The sequence below is a fragment of the Pelobates fuscus genome, chromosome 2 (genome assembly GCF_036172605.1).
Source record: "Pelobates fuscus isolate aPelFus1 chromosome 2, aPelFus1.pri, whole genome shotgun sequence".
Classification (NCBI taxonomy): Eukaryota; Metazoa; Chordata; class Amphibia; order Anura; family Pelobatidae; genus Pelobates; species Pelobates fuscus.
The window spans coordinates 20,264,984-20,282,408 of NC_086318.1; the positions used below are offsets into that span (position 1 = coordinate 20,264,984).

At 43.8% G+C, this 17,425-nt stretch overlaps 1 protein-coding gene across 2 annotated transcripts in view; it reads left to right on the forward strand.

Moving 5' to 3' along the window:
- Positions 1-9,135: 9,135 nt before the first annotated feature.
- The window catches only part of ADCY3 (adenylate cyclase 3), a 175,582-nt gene continuing 167,292 nt past the window's right edge, over positions 9,136-17,425 (forward strand). For both annotated transcript variants that reach the window (XM_063441990.1, XM_063441991.1), the window contains exon 1: positions 9,136-11,105. In XM_063441990.1, coding sequence (XP_063298060.1) covers positions 10,431-11,105 — 675 coding nt within the window. In that variant the 5' untranslated portion in view covers positions 9,136-10,430. The remainder of the gene's footprint in view (positions 11,106-17,425) is intronic.

Sequence of the window (17,425 nt, forward strand, 5' to 3'; positions counted from 1 at the left end):
TATGGCATTTCGGAGTTCCAAATTTAAGACGAATTGCCAATCAACCAAAATTCGGATTCATCTAAATTCTTTTAATAGCAAATGCACAAGTCTAGTCCCAGGCAATTTTAGGTTAAACCTTTTAATAAACAATTTAATTCAAAACTCTGGAAGAAGGCTCCTATTTGCTCTGCCCCTCTGCTTCCTGCAAGTTATGACAATACGAAACCCGATACATATTACCTGGGTTATATTCAACAGTGAATTGAAATCTGAATTGCAAAATTCAGGCTAAAATAGTCAACCCGTCACTCAGGGGCGGGCTGGGCCAGGGGGCAGGGAGGCAATTGCCCCCCAGGCCACCCTAAATCATTTGAAAAACGGCCAATGCAGGGCTGGGCCTGGGCGCCAGAAGGAGGGGGGTACCGCGCGGAGCAGGCCGATGGCTTGTTACAGGGAGGCCAGCAGGTGGCCAGCTGGCCACCTAGGGCACCCCAGTAGCAAGGCAGAGTAGGCACCTGCTTGTCCTAGATGGCAGGTGCCTACTCTGCAGCAATATACCGGCCGGGTGAGGAAGGAAGGAGTCAGGCGCCGTTGAGGAAGCACTGCCTCTGCTGCTGTTCTTCCTGCTCCCTCGCGCGCCCTCTGTGGTGATGCCGGGAGCCGAAATATGACGTCATTCCGGCCCCGCATCACTAAACTGCGCGAGGGAGGAGAGAGGAGCAGGAAGTCACTGCACCCTGGGGAGAGGACTCCTAAAGGTAGGAGTTACAAGAAATAAAATGTATTTGTGTGTGTGTCTGAAAGTGAGTGTGTGTGTGTGTCTGGAAGTGTGAGTGTGTGTGTCTGGAAATGAGTGTGTGTCTGGAAGTGTGAGTGTGTGTGTCTGGAAATGAGTGTGTGTCTGGAAGTGTGTGTATGTGTATCTGTCTGTCTGGAAGTGTGTGCGTGTGTGTCTGTTGGTGAGTGTGTGTCTGTTCACAAGTGTGTGTGTCTGTGTTTGTGTGTGTGTGTATGTCTGGAAGTGAGTGTGTGTGTCTGTCCCTTAGCAGGGCTGTCTTTCCGCATGGGCACTCTGGCAGTTGCCCGTGCGCCCCACAGGCATGGGGGCCCTACCAAGCTGCCCAGCACATGCCCGGCCGACAGGGGAGATCCTTTGATCTCCCCGGCCGGACAGTGGAGAGGTGTCCCTGTCCCTCTGGCTGTGGGCCCCCTTCGATCCTTTCGATCGGGGAGAGAAGTAGCTAGGACCCAGGACTGCAGGAGAAGCCGACCCGTAAGGCAGATCGCTCCTCCCGCAAGCAGGCTGTGTGGAGCGTTGCAGCGCATTACCATGGCAATGCTCCACACAGCATTCTGCGCGCAGGAGGACAGGAGACCGCCTGCAGCCAGACAAACTGCAGGCTGTACAGAATTCACAACTGGACCACCAGGGCTGGCTGTGTCCCAGCCTCTGTCACCAAAGGTAAGAAGAAGGGTGGGGGGAGGAGGGGGTGACACATATAGATTGTATTTACTGTATAGTAGTATTAAAAAACAAACAAAAAACATTTGCTACCTGCACCCCTCAAACACACAGCACCCAACACACATAGCACTCAACACACGCAGCACCCCACTCATATAGCACTACACACACAGCACCCCACACACCGCACCCGTACACACAAACACATACACTGCACCCCTCACTGCAGTGTGTGTGTATTCAGCAGTCTGTATTTATTCAGCCATCTGTGTGTATGTTTGTTTGTGTGTGTTTGTATTCAGCAGACTGTGTGTATGTATTCAGCACTCTTTATGTGTACTTAGCAGTCTGTCTGTGTGTACTCAGCAGTCTGTCTGTGTGTAATCAGCAGTCTGTCTGTGTGTGTAGTCAGCAGTCTGTGTGTCTGTGTGTAGTCAGCAGTCTGTGTGTGTCTATTCATCAGTCTGTATGCGTGTATGTATTCAGCAGTCGGTGTGTGACTGTATTCAGCAGTCGGTGTGTATGTGTTGTATGAATGCATTGCGTTTGTTGGAGGTACTTATAAATATAATCTTCGTTGTATCTATAATTTACTTTTTTATTCCTGTAAGTTGTGTAGGCAGGGCCCCAGTGTACTGCTTTGCCCGGGGGCCCATAATGTTGTTAATATGGCACTGGTGTATGTCAGTAAGTGTGTGTGTCAGCGAGTGTGTCTGTCAAGTAAGGGTCTGTCAGTGAATGTGTGTCTGCCTGTCAGTGTGTGTGTGTGTGTATGTGTATGTGTCTGCCTGTCGGTGAGTGTTTGTCTGTCAGGGTTTGTGTGTGTGTGTTATTGAGAGTGAGTGCCAGTGTGTCTGTCAGCAGGGCCAGCCTTTGAGGTGTGCAAGCTGTGGGGCCACGTAGAGCGCCATGACAACAGAGGTGCCTGGCAGCCAACACAGCTCACAAGTTGGGTACACCAGCATATTTAATTTAAACGATTCCCTGGTGGTCCATTGGTGCGCACCAGCAGTAGGTGCAGTCAGATCATATCCTCTCCCTCGTGGTTCCGGTGCTCAGTTAGTGAGTCAGAGCACAGGCTCAGAGATTCTCAGCCTGTGCTCTGACAACATTGAAAGTCAGAGCCGCAAAGGAGCGGGTATGGAAAAGAGCTACTGATTAGCATAACATCAACATCCGTTATAAAACCAGGAAAAGGTGGGCATGGATGGTGAGCTGATTCGGGGGTGCAATGGGCCACTTGACTGGATTTGCCCCCCAGGCCTGAGGCTGCCAGCCCTCCCCTGCCGTCACTATAACTGTGGTGGAAATATTTCCTAAATCATCTAGTTTGGCTTCAATATTTCAATTCAATATACTGCAATTCAGTTTAAAGGAACACTCCAGGCACCATAACCACTACAGTGCATTGTACCTTGCCCAATCCACCTCCCCAATGTAAGTTGTGAACTCTTTTCTAACTATCTGACTTCTTACCCGGATCACTGCCGCTATGAAAATACAGAGGATCTCTGCCCGGGCTGAGCTGGACATATTGCACCCCACACTTACCCTGTATTAGAATATATATTCTCGTACAGTTAATAAATGATTATTTTTTCTGTTTTTTTTTTTTTACTGTACTCTGGAACACTGTTTTTTCATTTTTTTGGATTGCACAGTCTTTGCAATTATTACAAACCTCTCTCTGTATTTACAATAGAATTATTATTAAATGTTTTTGTGTGGCTAGCTTTTTAAAAAAACTCAAAAATGGGAATTCTAAAATTTTGCTTCAGTGCTCATAACTTTTCTCTATCTGTTTAGCACGAGAATTTCAGCTTATTTTAAGTTGTTTGTTTTAGCATGTCTCTGTTACCCTCTTTTCAAATTCAGTCTTACTTTTTATCTTTACGAGCTGGCCCTCGCCCCTCGGGTGTATTATGGCGCCATCTCGGATAGTGGCAACTGTGGTACTCCATGTGGCTCATACCATTCAGTCAGTTTTTAAAAAGTTTTGCTCCTCCAATAAATAGTGTGAGGTCCAGCAACATTGAGGGCATTTTGTACCACAGCTGATGTGTTTAGCTGTTGTTATACGGAAAGTAATAATTTAAGAATACTAAAGGAATGGTTAATTGGACTTAATATCACTATGCATTTAGGACACAAAATCCCAAAAGACTCAATACAAATATAAGGGAATATATGGAGACTATCAGGGTTACAGTGAGATTCAAAGGCATATCTTCAAAGTCCCTTTGAATTAATATTGGATTTTATAACAAGACAGGAGGCTCATAATATGCATTAACTTTCCATTAATAAACACCAGCAGCAAAGACAGTTACAATAAAGTTTTAAGGGATGACGAAAAAAAAAAAAACAAAAAAAAAAAAACAGTCAATAACAGAATTGGAACACTCGATAGCCAATCAGCATCCAACGCAGACTATATATACAGAATGACCCTCAAATCTCCTCCCTCTTTCTTTGCTGCCCCGGTAGAGATAAGTATTTCTAATATACTACTGTATTTTTATATTTTGTCATTTATATCAGATTTATTAAACTATCAATACTATTATTTCTATTATTATCTATAATTTGGGGTAACATCTGTAATCGTATTTGGTAATAGATATTTAAAGTGAAATTCGCGTGTATTTCATTTAGTTTTCCTCCTCATGTATACATTCATACAGCGGTTTGTTTGTTTGTTTTTTCCAGTTTGCAGCGCACGCTATTTCAGTTAGTCGCCCATTTTAGTGATTTTCCTTTCAGCTGACATCATTAGTATCGCAAGATGGTTCTCAGCGAACCATACCGCCCCTTTTCACCTTGGCAGAGTTTTCCTCTCAGATTTATGTAACATTTTTTTAACACCGCTAGTATTTTATTTATTTTAATCTAGCCCCAAATCCCCCAAGTAGATGTGGTGTGTGTGTAGTGCGTGTGTAGTGGAAGCAGACTGTGAAGTAGGTGCAGAAAGTGTGTAATGGATGCCGAGTGTGTGTGCAGTGGATGCAGTGTGTGTGCAGTGGATGCGGTGTGTGTGTAGTGGCTGTGGGCTTGCGAGAGTTGGAGAGAGCTTCTTGAAGCTGCTGATCACATGTGCTGGGGCTGACAGGGGCCCGCAGGGTCTGTGATGGAACTAACTTAGAGAGGACCTTTTTCTCGGCCACCCTATAGCAAAAGGATGGTCAAAATGTACATCCCCATCTGTTGTACAAATCCCAGTATGCTTTGGCAGCTGGGGATCTACAATTTGTCCATCTTTGAAGGCAGGGCCGGTGCAAGGAATTTTGTCTACACAGGCAAAGATGCATTTTGCCACCCCTTTCCCCCACCGAAAATCATATTGTGTCTTCACCTGTGTGTCTTGTAACCTCCGTTTGAATTTTATACTCTCTTATGACCTCCTTTACTACACCCTGTTCAAAATTATTATACAAATTATATTTTTCTCATTTACCTAAAAAATTTATGTAAAAAAATGGATGTAAATAACAGTCAGCATAATTCTCATGTTATCAACTATTAAGAGTACAATTCAAATTTTATTGAACAAACCTCCTAATGATAATTGTATTTTTTTAAACATAAAAAAACTTACAATGCACTGTTCCAAATTATTACGCACAGTAGGTTTCAAAACACTTTATAGATTGTAAAGAACTGAAAATTGTCATTTGTTGTGTTTGCAGCATATTTACTGAAATCAAAAGCTATTTCAATCAAACTTATAACAACATTTTACACCTTCGGGGACCCTAAAGGGGCCGACCAGCTCTCTTCCCATGATTCCGGACCAAAACATGACTCCACCACCGCCTTGCTGACGTCGCAGACTTGTTGGAACAGGGTGGCCGTCCACCAACCATTCACTACTCCATCCATCTGGAGCATCCAGGGTTGCTCGGCACTCATCAGTGAACAGGACTGTTTGAAAATTAGTCTTCATGTATTTTTCTGCCCAATGCAGCCGTTTCTGCTTGTGAGCATTGGTTAGTGGTGGCCGAATAGAAGGTTTATGCACAGTTGTAAGACTCTGGAGGACGCTACACCTTCCGTGGGACTCCAGAGGCACAAGCAGCTTCAAATATCTGTTTGCTGCTATGAAATGGTATTTTAGCAGCTGCTCTCTTGATCCGATGCATGGATCTGGCAGAAATCTTCCTCAATGGGCCTTTATCTGCATGAACCCGTCTGTGCTCTGAATCAGCCACAAATCTCTTAATAGTGCGATGATCACGCTTACATTTTTGTGAAATATCTAATGTTTTCATACCTCTTCCAAGGCATTGAATTATTTCACTCTTTTCGGCAGCAAAGAGATCCTTTTTCTTCCCCATATTGCATGAAAATGGTGCTCTACTTTAGTAGTTTTTCCTTAAATTGGGCTCACCTGGCAATCTAATTATCACAGGTACAAAAAGATAAGTCCTGCGCTCACTCCCATCACTACTGGGCCGGCAGCAATGACTACAGTACACATCAGCCCCAATATATAATAAATTATTCATTAATAATTATCACTGGTATCTGAGATTGTTTTCAGTGATCAAAAGAGCCCTGAGACACAATGCCATCCATGAGTTAAACTGAAAAACAAAATATTTAATCTTTGTGACACTTAAATAGAATTTGCATAAAAATTTGGAACAGGGTGTATGTCTTAAACACTCTTGTGTGTCTATTAAAACTCCCCTTGTGTATCTCTTACTTTCCCCAGTCCCTTTGTGTGTCTCCTTCTCCTCCCCAGTCCTTTTGTGTGTCTCTTTCTTTCCTCCAGCCCCTTTGTGTGTCTCTTTCTTTCCATCAGCCTCTTTCTGTGGCATTCTCCCTGCAGTCTGTTTTGTGTGTCCCTTCCCCCCAGGGGCCTTTGAGTGTCTTCTTTCCCCATGCCTAATAGACATGCAGGGGAGGGGGGGAAACAGAAGTAGTAAGAGCGCCCAGAAGAAGAAAGGGGTGGCAGGGGCTGTGAGGAGGAGGTAAGGGCTTTGAGGGGGGGACAGGGGCTGTGAGAGGGGGACAGGAGCTAAAGGGGTGGGGGGCAGGAGCTAAAAGGGGGGCAGCTGCTATAGAGGGGACCACGTGGGCTGCAGAGGGGGACAGTGGCTGTAGAGGGGGGACAGGGGAAGAAGAGAGGGCAGGGGCTGAGAGGGGGGCAGGAGCTGAAAGGTGGGACAGGAGCTAAAAGGTGGGGACAGGAGCTAAAATGGGAGAAGGAGTTGAAAGGGGGACAGGAGCTAAAGGGGGGGCAGCTGCTATAGAGGGGACAACATGGGCTGCAGAGGGGGAAACAGGGGCTATAGAGGGGGACAGTGGCTGTAGAGGGGGACAGGGGAAGAAGGGAGGGCAGGGGCTGAGGGAGGGGGCAGGAGCTAAAAGGGGGGACAGGAGCTGAAACGGGGGACAGGAGCTGAAAGGGGGGACAGGAGCTAAAGGTGGGGACAGGAGCTAAAATGGGAGAAGGAGTTGAAAGGGAGACAGGAGCTAAAGGGGGGTCAGGAATTGAAAGGGGGGACAGGAGCTGTAGAGGGGGGCCAGGGGAAGAGGGGAGGGCAGGGGCTCAGGGAGGGGGCAGGAGCTGAAAGGGGAGAAGGAGCTTAAAGGGGGGGCAGGAGTTGAAAGGGGGGGCAGGAGCTGACACATGGGCTGTAAAGGAGGGGGACAGGGGCTGTGGTGGGGGCTTAGGTGTGTAGAGGAGTGCACAGGAGTAGTGGTGGGGCTGCTTAAAAAAAATATATATTTATATCACCCCCTCCCTATAGCTTACCTTGGGCCAGGGAAGGGGAGACAGGATCTGGAGCCTGGAGCCAGCAGTCAGTGAAGTCGGCTTCTCCTGATGGTGTCAGGAGGAGGAGGCGTGGCTACCTCTGCTCTTCCCCCAGTCTCCCCAGCGGTCCTGTGAGAAAAGCAGTGGAAGTCACGCCCCCTCCCCCTGAGATCATTAGGAGAGGCCGGCCGACTCCACTGGCTGCAGGCTGCATGGAGAGAGGTAATTAGAAAAATGCAAGTCCCCAGCCAGATGCCGGAGCCAGAGGCAGGGCCAGGGGCAGGGAATTCAGGGTTGTATTTAGCAGTGAGCAATGTTTGTGTGTTTAAATGTAAGCATGTTTTTCATGGAGTAGGTGTGTGTGAATGTTGGTGTTTGGATGCAGGCCTGCATTTGTGTGTCACACACACTGATACACACACACACTGATACACGCACACATACTGACATACATTCAAAAATACACAGACACAGAGATACACACAGACACACCAACACACAGATACACACACTGACACATAGTTACACAAACAGATACAGACACTGACAGATACACACACATACACTGACACTGACACACAGTTACACTCACTGACATAGTTACACGCAGACACACAGGTACACACACAGCCACACAGATACACAAACTGACACATAGTTACACTCACTGACACGGTTATCACAGATACACATACATTGACAAATAGTTACACACACAGATACAGATACTGACAGATACAGGTCCTCTTCAACCTATTGTTCCTGTAAGTTTATTTGTAATTGTCCTATTTATAGTTAAATCCCCCTCTCATAATATTGTAAAGCGCTACGGAATCTGTTGGCGCTATATAAATGGCAATAATAAATAATAAATAAATAAATACACACACAGACACATACACTGGCACACAGTTACACTCACTGACATTGTTACACAAACACTGACACAGTTACATGCAGACACACAGATAGACAGACATACACACATGCATTCAGGTGCACACTGACACACAAACACACTGAAACACACATGTTGGTTATTTTTTAGCCACCCTCCTGTTTCTTACTTTCTGGGCGCACGATGGTGGCCTCTGCTGGCTGAGGCTGTTATGAGTTAGGGTCTGGCTCTCATCTCCTCTGTGGCTTCCCTGTTCCTCCTTGTATGGGTGTTAGCTGGGAGGAAGTGACCGGTGCTCACTTAAAGCTGCCATGATCATCATGCCCTATCGGGTGGTGCTAAGTCCATGGGCCACCCAATGGATCCCCTTAGTGTGCAGGCTCCTTTCCCACCACACCAGCTGCACCAGCGTAAGTTCCTCTGCTGCGCAGGGCACAAATATATAGCGATAACCGCTCTATATATGTGAACATTTGGAATGCGGAGCCCGGGCGCCTGTCTCCCGCAGTACTCTGCCAATAGACATCCCAAAACACATCCTGCTACATGTAATGAGCAGAAGAACGGTCACCATGTATCTCGCCAGGAAAAATTACACCAGCTTTCACCACACTAGGGCATGGTCCAAACACCTAAATCTCTCTCTCACACACACACACACACACACACACACACACTGTATATCAGCTCCTGCAGCTCTAATATCATCAATCTGACTGAACTATAGAAAACATAGAACATAACCCTTCAAACCACACGTCTTGAACAACCCTTCCTTAACACTACAGGATTGGTATAAGTCACCTTCATAGACTGCGTATCAATGCTGGAATTGATTGAGCTATAAATGTCTCTCCTGGAGGTTCCTTACTCTATGGGAGTTTACATACAATGTTATCTGCTGTCAATCCATGCTTCTAGGTGGGAGTAATTTCAGTGCTGTTCTCACAGTGCCCTGTAGATGGCAGGCTAACTGTTACAAAGTATCCCCACATCATAAGACATTAGAGCCTGGAAGAAACAGGCAGAATAAAGAGGGGGGGGATAGATGCACAACAGCAGCAAAGATGGATGTGATGGGAAAGCTGAACTCAATACAGGGATCCCTGCAAGGCTGTAAGCTAAGAAGGGCACAGGGGCTGTGAAATATGAAGGTTGGGGATGGTGTGCTTCTAATTCAGTGATTGGATCTCCCCTACACAAGGAACCAGCAGCAGCTGACAGAGGGATTGTGCTGAAGACATCTGGATAATTCTGACAGCTGCTTGGCTCATTTCATAGAAAGGTACAGCAATCCTCCATCCAGGCTCCTGCTAGGGCGATGGGCAGCACAATGCACTAACATTCCCTTTCTGCTTTTATTTATCGACATCACATCCAACTGTGGCTGAGCAGGGGGGTGACGGATTAAAGGAAAACAAGCTATGCATTCCAAAGAGAAATAATCCCCTTAATTATTTGTAATATTTTTTTTCTATTTTTTTTTTATTATTGTTTTATTTTATTTTTTCCCCAGGCTGAGATTTATGCATTGTCTTTTTTTTTTATCGTTTCTTTTTTTGTGGCTATTTTTGATACACGTCAACATATTAAGTACCTACTTAGAATGATTACCGAGGGATGTTTTTATATATGTGTGATTTAAACAGGATTTTTTTTTTCTCTCTCTTTTTTTTTTTTTTCACCACGAGTCGTGTCTGATTGACGATACAAGATCCAGGCTCTGAGATTACATCCTGTACTTTGATTAAAAACAACAGATTGCACGAGAGGACCAGGGGAGGAAAAGAAAATATAGCTAAATAATAATCGTATCTTTAACCTGTTGAGGGATTATTGGAAAAATTAGCCTTCCAACAAATTTTCGCATGTTAAGCGCTAAAGACTGGCAACATTTAGTATTCATTTTTTTCAGCATAAAGCACACTTTATATTTTTATATTACTTTGGAAACATAATCCTTTTTAAAACAGAAATGGACTACTTACCCTGTCTCAAAGATAAATTACCAACAGGATGGGGTATTGAAAAGTAGATCTAACAATTCATTGTTAATAATCTGCTGCAATATTTATTATACAGGGTCTCACTAAAGACCTATGGAGGTGTGTAGAAATTAATGAGCTAAGGGAAAATGCATGGAGTTGGCTAGAGAACTAGGGTAAGCTTACTTCATCTTGTACAAGCCATGCCTCTTAATATCGGTGAGAGGTAGAGTGTAGAACGATTCCACCTTTAAGAAGATTTGAGAATCCTCTACTATCCTGCAGTGTCTCTTTTTTTGAGGAATATATAGTTGATGGAACACTAAATCGAAAGCAAAGATGCCTCGAAATAGAGCCTTCTCTGAGCCTGAGTACTCAGCTGAGTACTCGGCGGACTACTCAGTCAGCCTGCCCTCAGATCCAGAACATGGGGTTGGAAGGACACATGAGGTTACACTAAGGAGCTCTGGCTGTTGCCTCTGCTTGCCTCGCTTTATGCGTCTCACCTTTGCACCAGAATCATTGGAAAACCTCTACCAGACATACTTCCGAAGACAGCGCCATGAAACACTCCTGGTATTAGTGGTTTTTGCTGCCCTCTTTGACTGCTATGTCATCGTCATGTGTGCCGTGGTCTACACCCAGGATAAATTGGCTTCAACCTTGGTGGCTGCAGTAGGGTTCCTGGCCCACCTCCTGCTGTTTGTCCTATGCAAGTTTGGCCTGTTGCCTGACCGTATCTCCCGAAAGTTTGTCCCTTACATCCTTTGGATCTTGATTGCTGCTCAGATCTTCTCATATTTGGGCCTCAACTTCGCTCATTTCCATGAGGCCAGTGACACTGTGGGTTGGCAGGCCTTCTTTGTCTTCTCCTTTTTCATTACTCTACCGCTCCGGCTCACCCCCATTGTCCTGATAACCTCCGTCTCATGTGGAATTCACACCTTGGTACTTGGTGTAACCATAGCCCAACAGCAACAAGGGTCCATCAATGGCAATGCTTTACTACGACAGGTAAGCGCCATGTTTATTTCTATTGAGATGATATCTACTACCATAAACTTGTATTCAAAAAACAAGATAATTTATACTGTGCAATGGTATTAGGGAGAAGCTGCTACATGACATATTTGCAGACCATAGGGCTGAGCTAGGCCGCAGCTTTGAGGCACGAATCTGCACAACTCACTGTGTTTAGCTCTGCCACTACAACTACAAAATTTAAATGAAGGTAGTGATAGGAAGGAGTGAGAATTCCCCCAAAAACATGAGATAGCCTAGGCCAGCACTGACTCTTGAGGAAGAACGTGTTCCTGTGAGTTTAGTATCCCACAAATTAGAAAACGGTTTAATTGACTTAGAGAAGGCTAGGTGGCAGCTATGCAGAGTTCCAAACTTGAGCACCCCAAATTCCGACACACAACCGAGAAACATCAAGTGGCCTTAGGCCAAAAACATTACCCCAGTTCTAGCAATAGGTCCACCCCATTACTGTGATTTAATGCATTTGGGCCTACGATGTTGCTAGAGTTCTCTTGTAGTGGAATAGTATGTACAGTAGTTAGACTCGACCAAAATGCACAGAACTTCTCAATAGCTATTGACTTTCAAGGACAGAGCGGTTCATTGTTTATGACTCCAGCAGGGAGTTAGGGGAATACCAGTCATTTGTATTTACACCTCTCCAAAGTAGGAAGTTCAGGTTTCCAGTATCTGGTTTTGTCTTTATATCATGGTTTTGTCTTTATATAATACCCATGTGTTAAAATTAATTGTTGTTACTACGGCAGAGCACGGCAGCCTATGGGACTTCCAGTGTGGTAGGACATCAGTTAGAATTACTGTCTACTGTGATGGAAGTTTATAAAATGAAATAACTCAGCCTTTACTACAGGAATTTTACCACCCAGCTTGTAAACCCTGTAGATCTGATGAACCTTGATTCTGATATGTTACCTATTTCCTGTATTTCCCATAATCCTCTGAATAGAATTATGGGAAATGAAGATACAGGCTGATAGCTGATCATGATTGTTTTAATTAATGTACATTTCACACTGTGATTTATATGCCATTTTTACAGGCTGTGTTATCTTATGTTAAGCACCTACCTTGACATGTCTCATCCACGCCTTAAAGGATTGCTACAACCAGCATTAAAACACGTCTGCTTTCTTATCACATTCCAGGGGTGAACAATAGCCGAACCCCAGATGCCTCAGCCCAGTATGTGAATAGTTCCCTTTTGAAAGATTAGATCTAACAAGAAACCATTTATTTACGGCATCAAATATCTAGCAAGGCCGCATACATGACCCATTTTTTCTTTGGCAAGTTCCAGTTTATTTTTTTATAAATAATCGTCACTTTGGTTCTCAGCTTAAAAGCCCTCTGGGACATTTGCCAACACCTGTGTATATTGTTACGGCACTGACAAACCGTGGTAAACGTTGAAATTAAGAAATGGCAGCTGTCCAGGTCAACTGCATCCCACACCTGCTGCCTTATTACAACCGAGCAATGCTCTGCGAGTTGTGTTTGAACAGACAAGACGCAAATCAGGTGTTTGTTGTGTACATCCCATCTGTGGATTATAAAATCTATTATAAATCGCAGATAACAGCCAAACTTTGACACCGGGTGAACACATGATCTTTTTAAGGAGGGAATGTTACAGGGGGCTGTAAAAACAAGGTTACTTTGAAGGGTGCTTTCCCAGTTAGGTGGGGACCGTAGTCATCTAACTTTTGGGACTACATTGGTTGAGCACAGGTGACAATTGTTTTGCAAAAATGTATCCAGCAGTGACTAACTAGTAAATCAAGTCCAGAAGATAAGACTTGTGAGCCCGACAATTCTAATTATTAGTCCCTGTGAATTGGCTTTGGATCAGTCTCTGTCCTTTTCTCAGCAATGAAGCTCCCTTGCAGTCTGATAGTATTTCCTGTGTCTTTCATGATCTGCAGTGTAGACCAGGGATGGCAAACATTTTTGAGCCCGAGTGCCCAAACCGCAATAGAAACCATTTTTTTTTATTTGAAGTGCCAACACGACAATTATACACACTGACACTCACAGATACACAGACACTCACAGATACACACACATACTCACAGATACACAGACACTCACATATATACACTGACACTCACAAATATACACTGACACTCACAGACACACACACACTGACACACACACTCACTGACAGACACACAGTGACTGGCAGACACACACACACACACACACACACATACAGACACACACTCACTCACTCACAGATACACACACACTCACTGACAGACACACAGACACTCACAGACACACACACACACTCACAAGCATACACACACATTAACTGACAGACACACACACTCACTGACAGACATACATGGAGTGACTGACAGACACACACACACACACACTCACTGACATACATACATACACACATTAACTGACAGACACACACTCATACACATTTCCCCCAACACTCACAAATTACTATTGATATTATTTTTTCTTTTAATTTAACTCCACCCAGCCTCCGTGGAAGAACTGGAGTGGATTCCTCACCTGGGGTCCAGTGGGGCTGCTTGTGCTGCTGGACAGGCAGGCAGGGGATGAACTGGCAGAGTAGGCGGCAAGGGAGCTCTGATCTTACTGCTCAAGTCCCTTGCACGCTGCTTAGTGATGCCGGGAGCCGGTCTGTTGTCATGTTCTGGCTCCCGGCATCACTAAGCAGCGCGCGAGTGAGCTGAGCAGTAAGAGCTCAGACTACAGCACTCCCTCGCCGCAAGCCCCCAACAGAAGCTGCCGCCCACCTCGTGGGGGGCCCAAAAGTGGCCAGCTGGCCAGCTCTTGGGTCCCCCAGGACACAAGGTTAACAAAGCAGTGCCACCGAAGGCAAATGCCTTGTTGGCCTTGCGGTGAATACACCGCTGGAAACCCTACCGGCGACCTATAGCCGCGTGCCACAGAGATGCGTGCCATAGGTTCACCATCACTGGTGTAGACCATATTGGTTGCTTAGGATGATAGGGGTCGGTTACAAAACAGTAATGCGCAATGCCATCCATTTAACTCAAGCCAATCTCTTTTTTGCTGGAATAAACACAGATTCACTAACTGTCATATATTTCAGCACCAGTTACTTCAGGTTAAAAAAAAAAATTAAACATTTTGCTTATTTATTGTAGAAAAAGAAATAACAGGTGTGTGTGTGTTTTATGTGCATATTTTAATAATGCTGGAGAAAAACAATTAAGACATGTGTAAGTATATTTTTAATTCACTCAGTGTCATATACCTAAGAAATAAATTAGATTTTTTCATAAATGTTTTAAATAGAAATTCATAGTAATGCACAATACAAAGTTCTGAACACGTGCAGAGAACATTGAAAAACACAGAATGTTAACTTAGCAGAGTGCGTGGCTTCCAAACAGTCAGATTGAGAGCTCTATAGCCAATGCGACCAAGATTATTTCTGAAAATAATTAGGGGTGTTTCCCCCTTCCCCCTTCCCCCCCAAAAAAAAAAAAAACATTGATTTGATCTGGATGCAGTTTTTTTCTTGCACTTTTTCCAAGTTGGTTGACAATCTCACGACAGCCAAGTATAAAGCGCTTACTGTTTGTGAACTAAGAATCTTCTATCTAGAGACTGATGTGAAAGTTCTCTGGACATAGGTTCGGCTGCGCTCCGAGGTCAATAAAATGAGTAATAGCAAATTGGATAAGCACAACATCTAGACTCCGACTCATTCCTGAAAATTACAAAATAATGCTAAAGGCACCTCTCCTTCAATCCTTTAGTATTATTATACGATACAATTACCTAAAAAGGTCAGACTGGGATTCTGGTTTTGGAAGTAGCCGTCAATAATGACAGCTCAGTAGACTCATTATTGTTTGTCTGGGACAGACAAACAGCAGTGTCACACTTACCAATGTTTCACCCTAACTGGTTGAGACACCTTCTGATATGTGCAACTCTAGTGATGTCCACCACCTAAATACTCTGACTTAGAGGGACAGCTGTCCAGGCCAACCGCCAACTCCACTGGCCAAATAAACTTTTTTTTTTTTTTTTTTAAATCACAGTTTAGTACATACACCCCCAATAAAAACATTCATGCATTTAATGAATTTTCATTAAGGGTAATTTAAAAACAGCTTGCGAAAAATGCCTGAAGCCTTTGCAAGCCCTCCCCTTCTATCCCATCCAGACTTTCTCTGTTTATCCAATCACAGACTTCGTAATGCAGTTTAATGAGAAGTCTTTGCAAGGCAGCTGCTCTGGATAATTGCTGCCTCTTAAGTTTATCTCCACTGAGCTAACCAAACCAGGAAGTAACAGGATCGGATGCCTGATTGACAGCCAGAGGGGGAGTAACAAAGTTAATTTCTAATAGTGTCAATTTCTGTTCAAATCAGTACGTTTTGTAAAATGAAAAGAAAAGGACATTTGTTTTAGGGGCCTGGAGTTTCACTTTTTCAGCACCGACTGTGAATCTGAGGCTATAATTGTACATTTTAACTGTGGGAAAACATCCCAGGTTTTAATATTGTTAATCCCATTTATACCAGTGGTAATAAAACCCTATGTCAGGATCCAGAAATTGTTTTCCTATTCTATTTTTATTGGCTTACTTAATGGTTGGAACATATTCATCAGTCCCCAAGCAACTCTGTAACAGTGTTACTGCCCTCCTTGATGTAGTGGGAAACCCTTTGGCAATGGAAAAAATCTTAAGAAAAGTGTTTGGCGGCATTTCTATTATTAACTTATTTTATTACGTATTATATTCCAATTAAACAATGTGTCACTGCTAATTGACAATTAAAGGAAGGGGTCATCAATCTAAAGCCTTATACGGAAATTGTCTATTAAAAAATACCTTAAAAAAAACAAATCGTAACAACCACGGAACAATGCATTGTACGAACCAAATTGCTAGCAAACGTAAATACGTTTTTTCAGTTATTATAAGTACATAACATATCCCTCTGAGCAATACTTTTCTCACTTCACATTGTGTATGCAGAGAGGTGTGACAAGAACTGTATAAACAAAGGGATTTAACTCCTAAATAGCAGAGAATTGAGCAGTGAGACTGGCGGGGCATGATCTAAACACCAAAACTGCTTCATTAAGCTAAAGTCAATGCCCAACTCAGACATTCCCACCATTACTTGACCTGTCCGGCACTTTAAACACATCTGACTACCTCATCTAGAGCTGTTTGGGGCTCGTCTGAGAAAAAGAGGTCTAAGATACCCTGGGTAAAGCTGGTTCTCCTTGGCAGAGCATCATGGAAAATATATTCCACAAATAACTGCAGCATCCGGTTATTCATTGCTGCCCTAGGATTTGCTGAATTTCATGTCTCTTTGTAGGCCTGCAGACCGTGACTCAAACCATGTTCTGTGGAATAAATGACGGCCATCACTCGCTAAATAGCAGAGAATACATCCGTGGTGAGACTCAAACTAGGATGGCAATATTCCTTCGTAATAGACAATGGCTAAAAGATGTCCGAGTTTCTTTAACATAGACTTTCTTTGGACATTGCAGTTGGCACCTTTCAGCTGTCACAACACCTTTCTCAAGCTGTGACAGAACCGAAACTCTGAGTGTGCACAGACCTCTTTTTGCCAAGCCGTGTTCTATTGATTTACACCTAAGTTTGTACAGGGTAGTTGTTAAATCTGGTAAAAAGACCCCTAAAGAATTGTAGCTTGCTGAAGTTCTTTATGTGTGAAGAGTGTGTGCTTTTTTTTCATTTTACAAAAAGTTACATTAAGTTTGTTACACCCCCCTGGCTGTCAATCAGACAAGAGGTCCTGTTACTTCCTGGTTCGGTTAGCTCAGTGGAACTAAACTCAAGAGGCAGCAATTACCCAGAGCACCGTCCTTGCAAATAATTCTCATTGAACTGCATTGGGAGTCTGTGATTAGGCAGCAACAGAAAGTCTGGGCTGGCTTAGAAGGGGCTACAAAGGCTGCAGACATTGTCAATCTGCTAAAATAGCTTGACCACTTTCTGTCAGAAGTGTTCCTAAAATTAGAAATCATTCTCAACTTAAATCTGGGCTTAACTTTTGTCATCAACATTTATCAAATAAAAAATTAAAAAGAGAGCACATATAATAAGTCAACTCAACTGCGTCTTTGCTGGTGGACTGTCTAACCGGACAGCTTCACTTACATAGTTACATAGTTACATAGTTACAGAGTTACATAGTTACATAGTTACATAGTTACAGAGTTACATAGTTACATAGCTGAAAAGAGACTTGCGTCCATCAAGTTCAGCCTTGTTTTTTGCTGTTGAT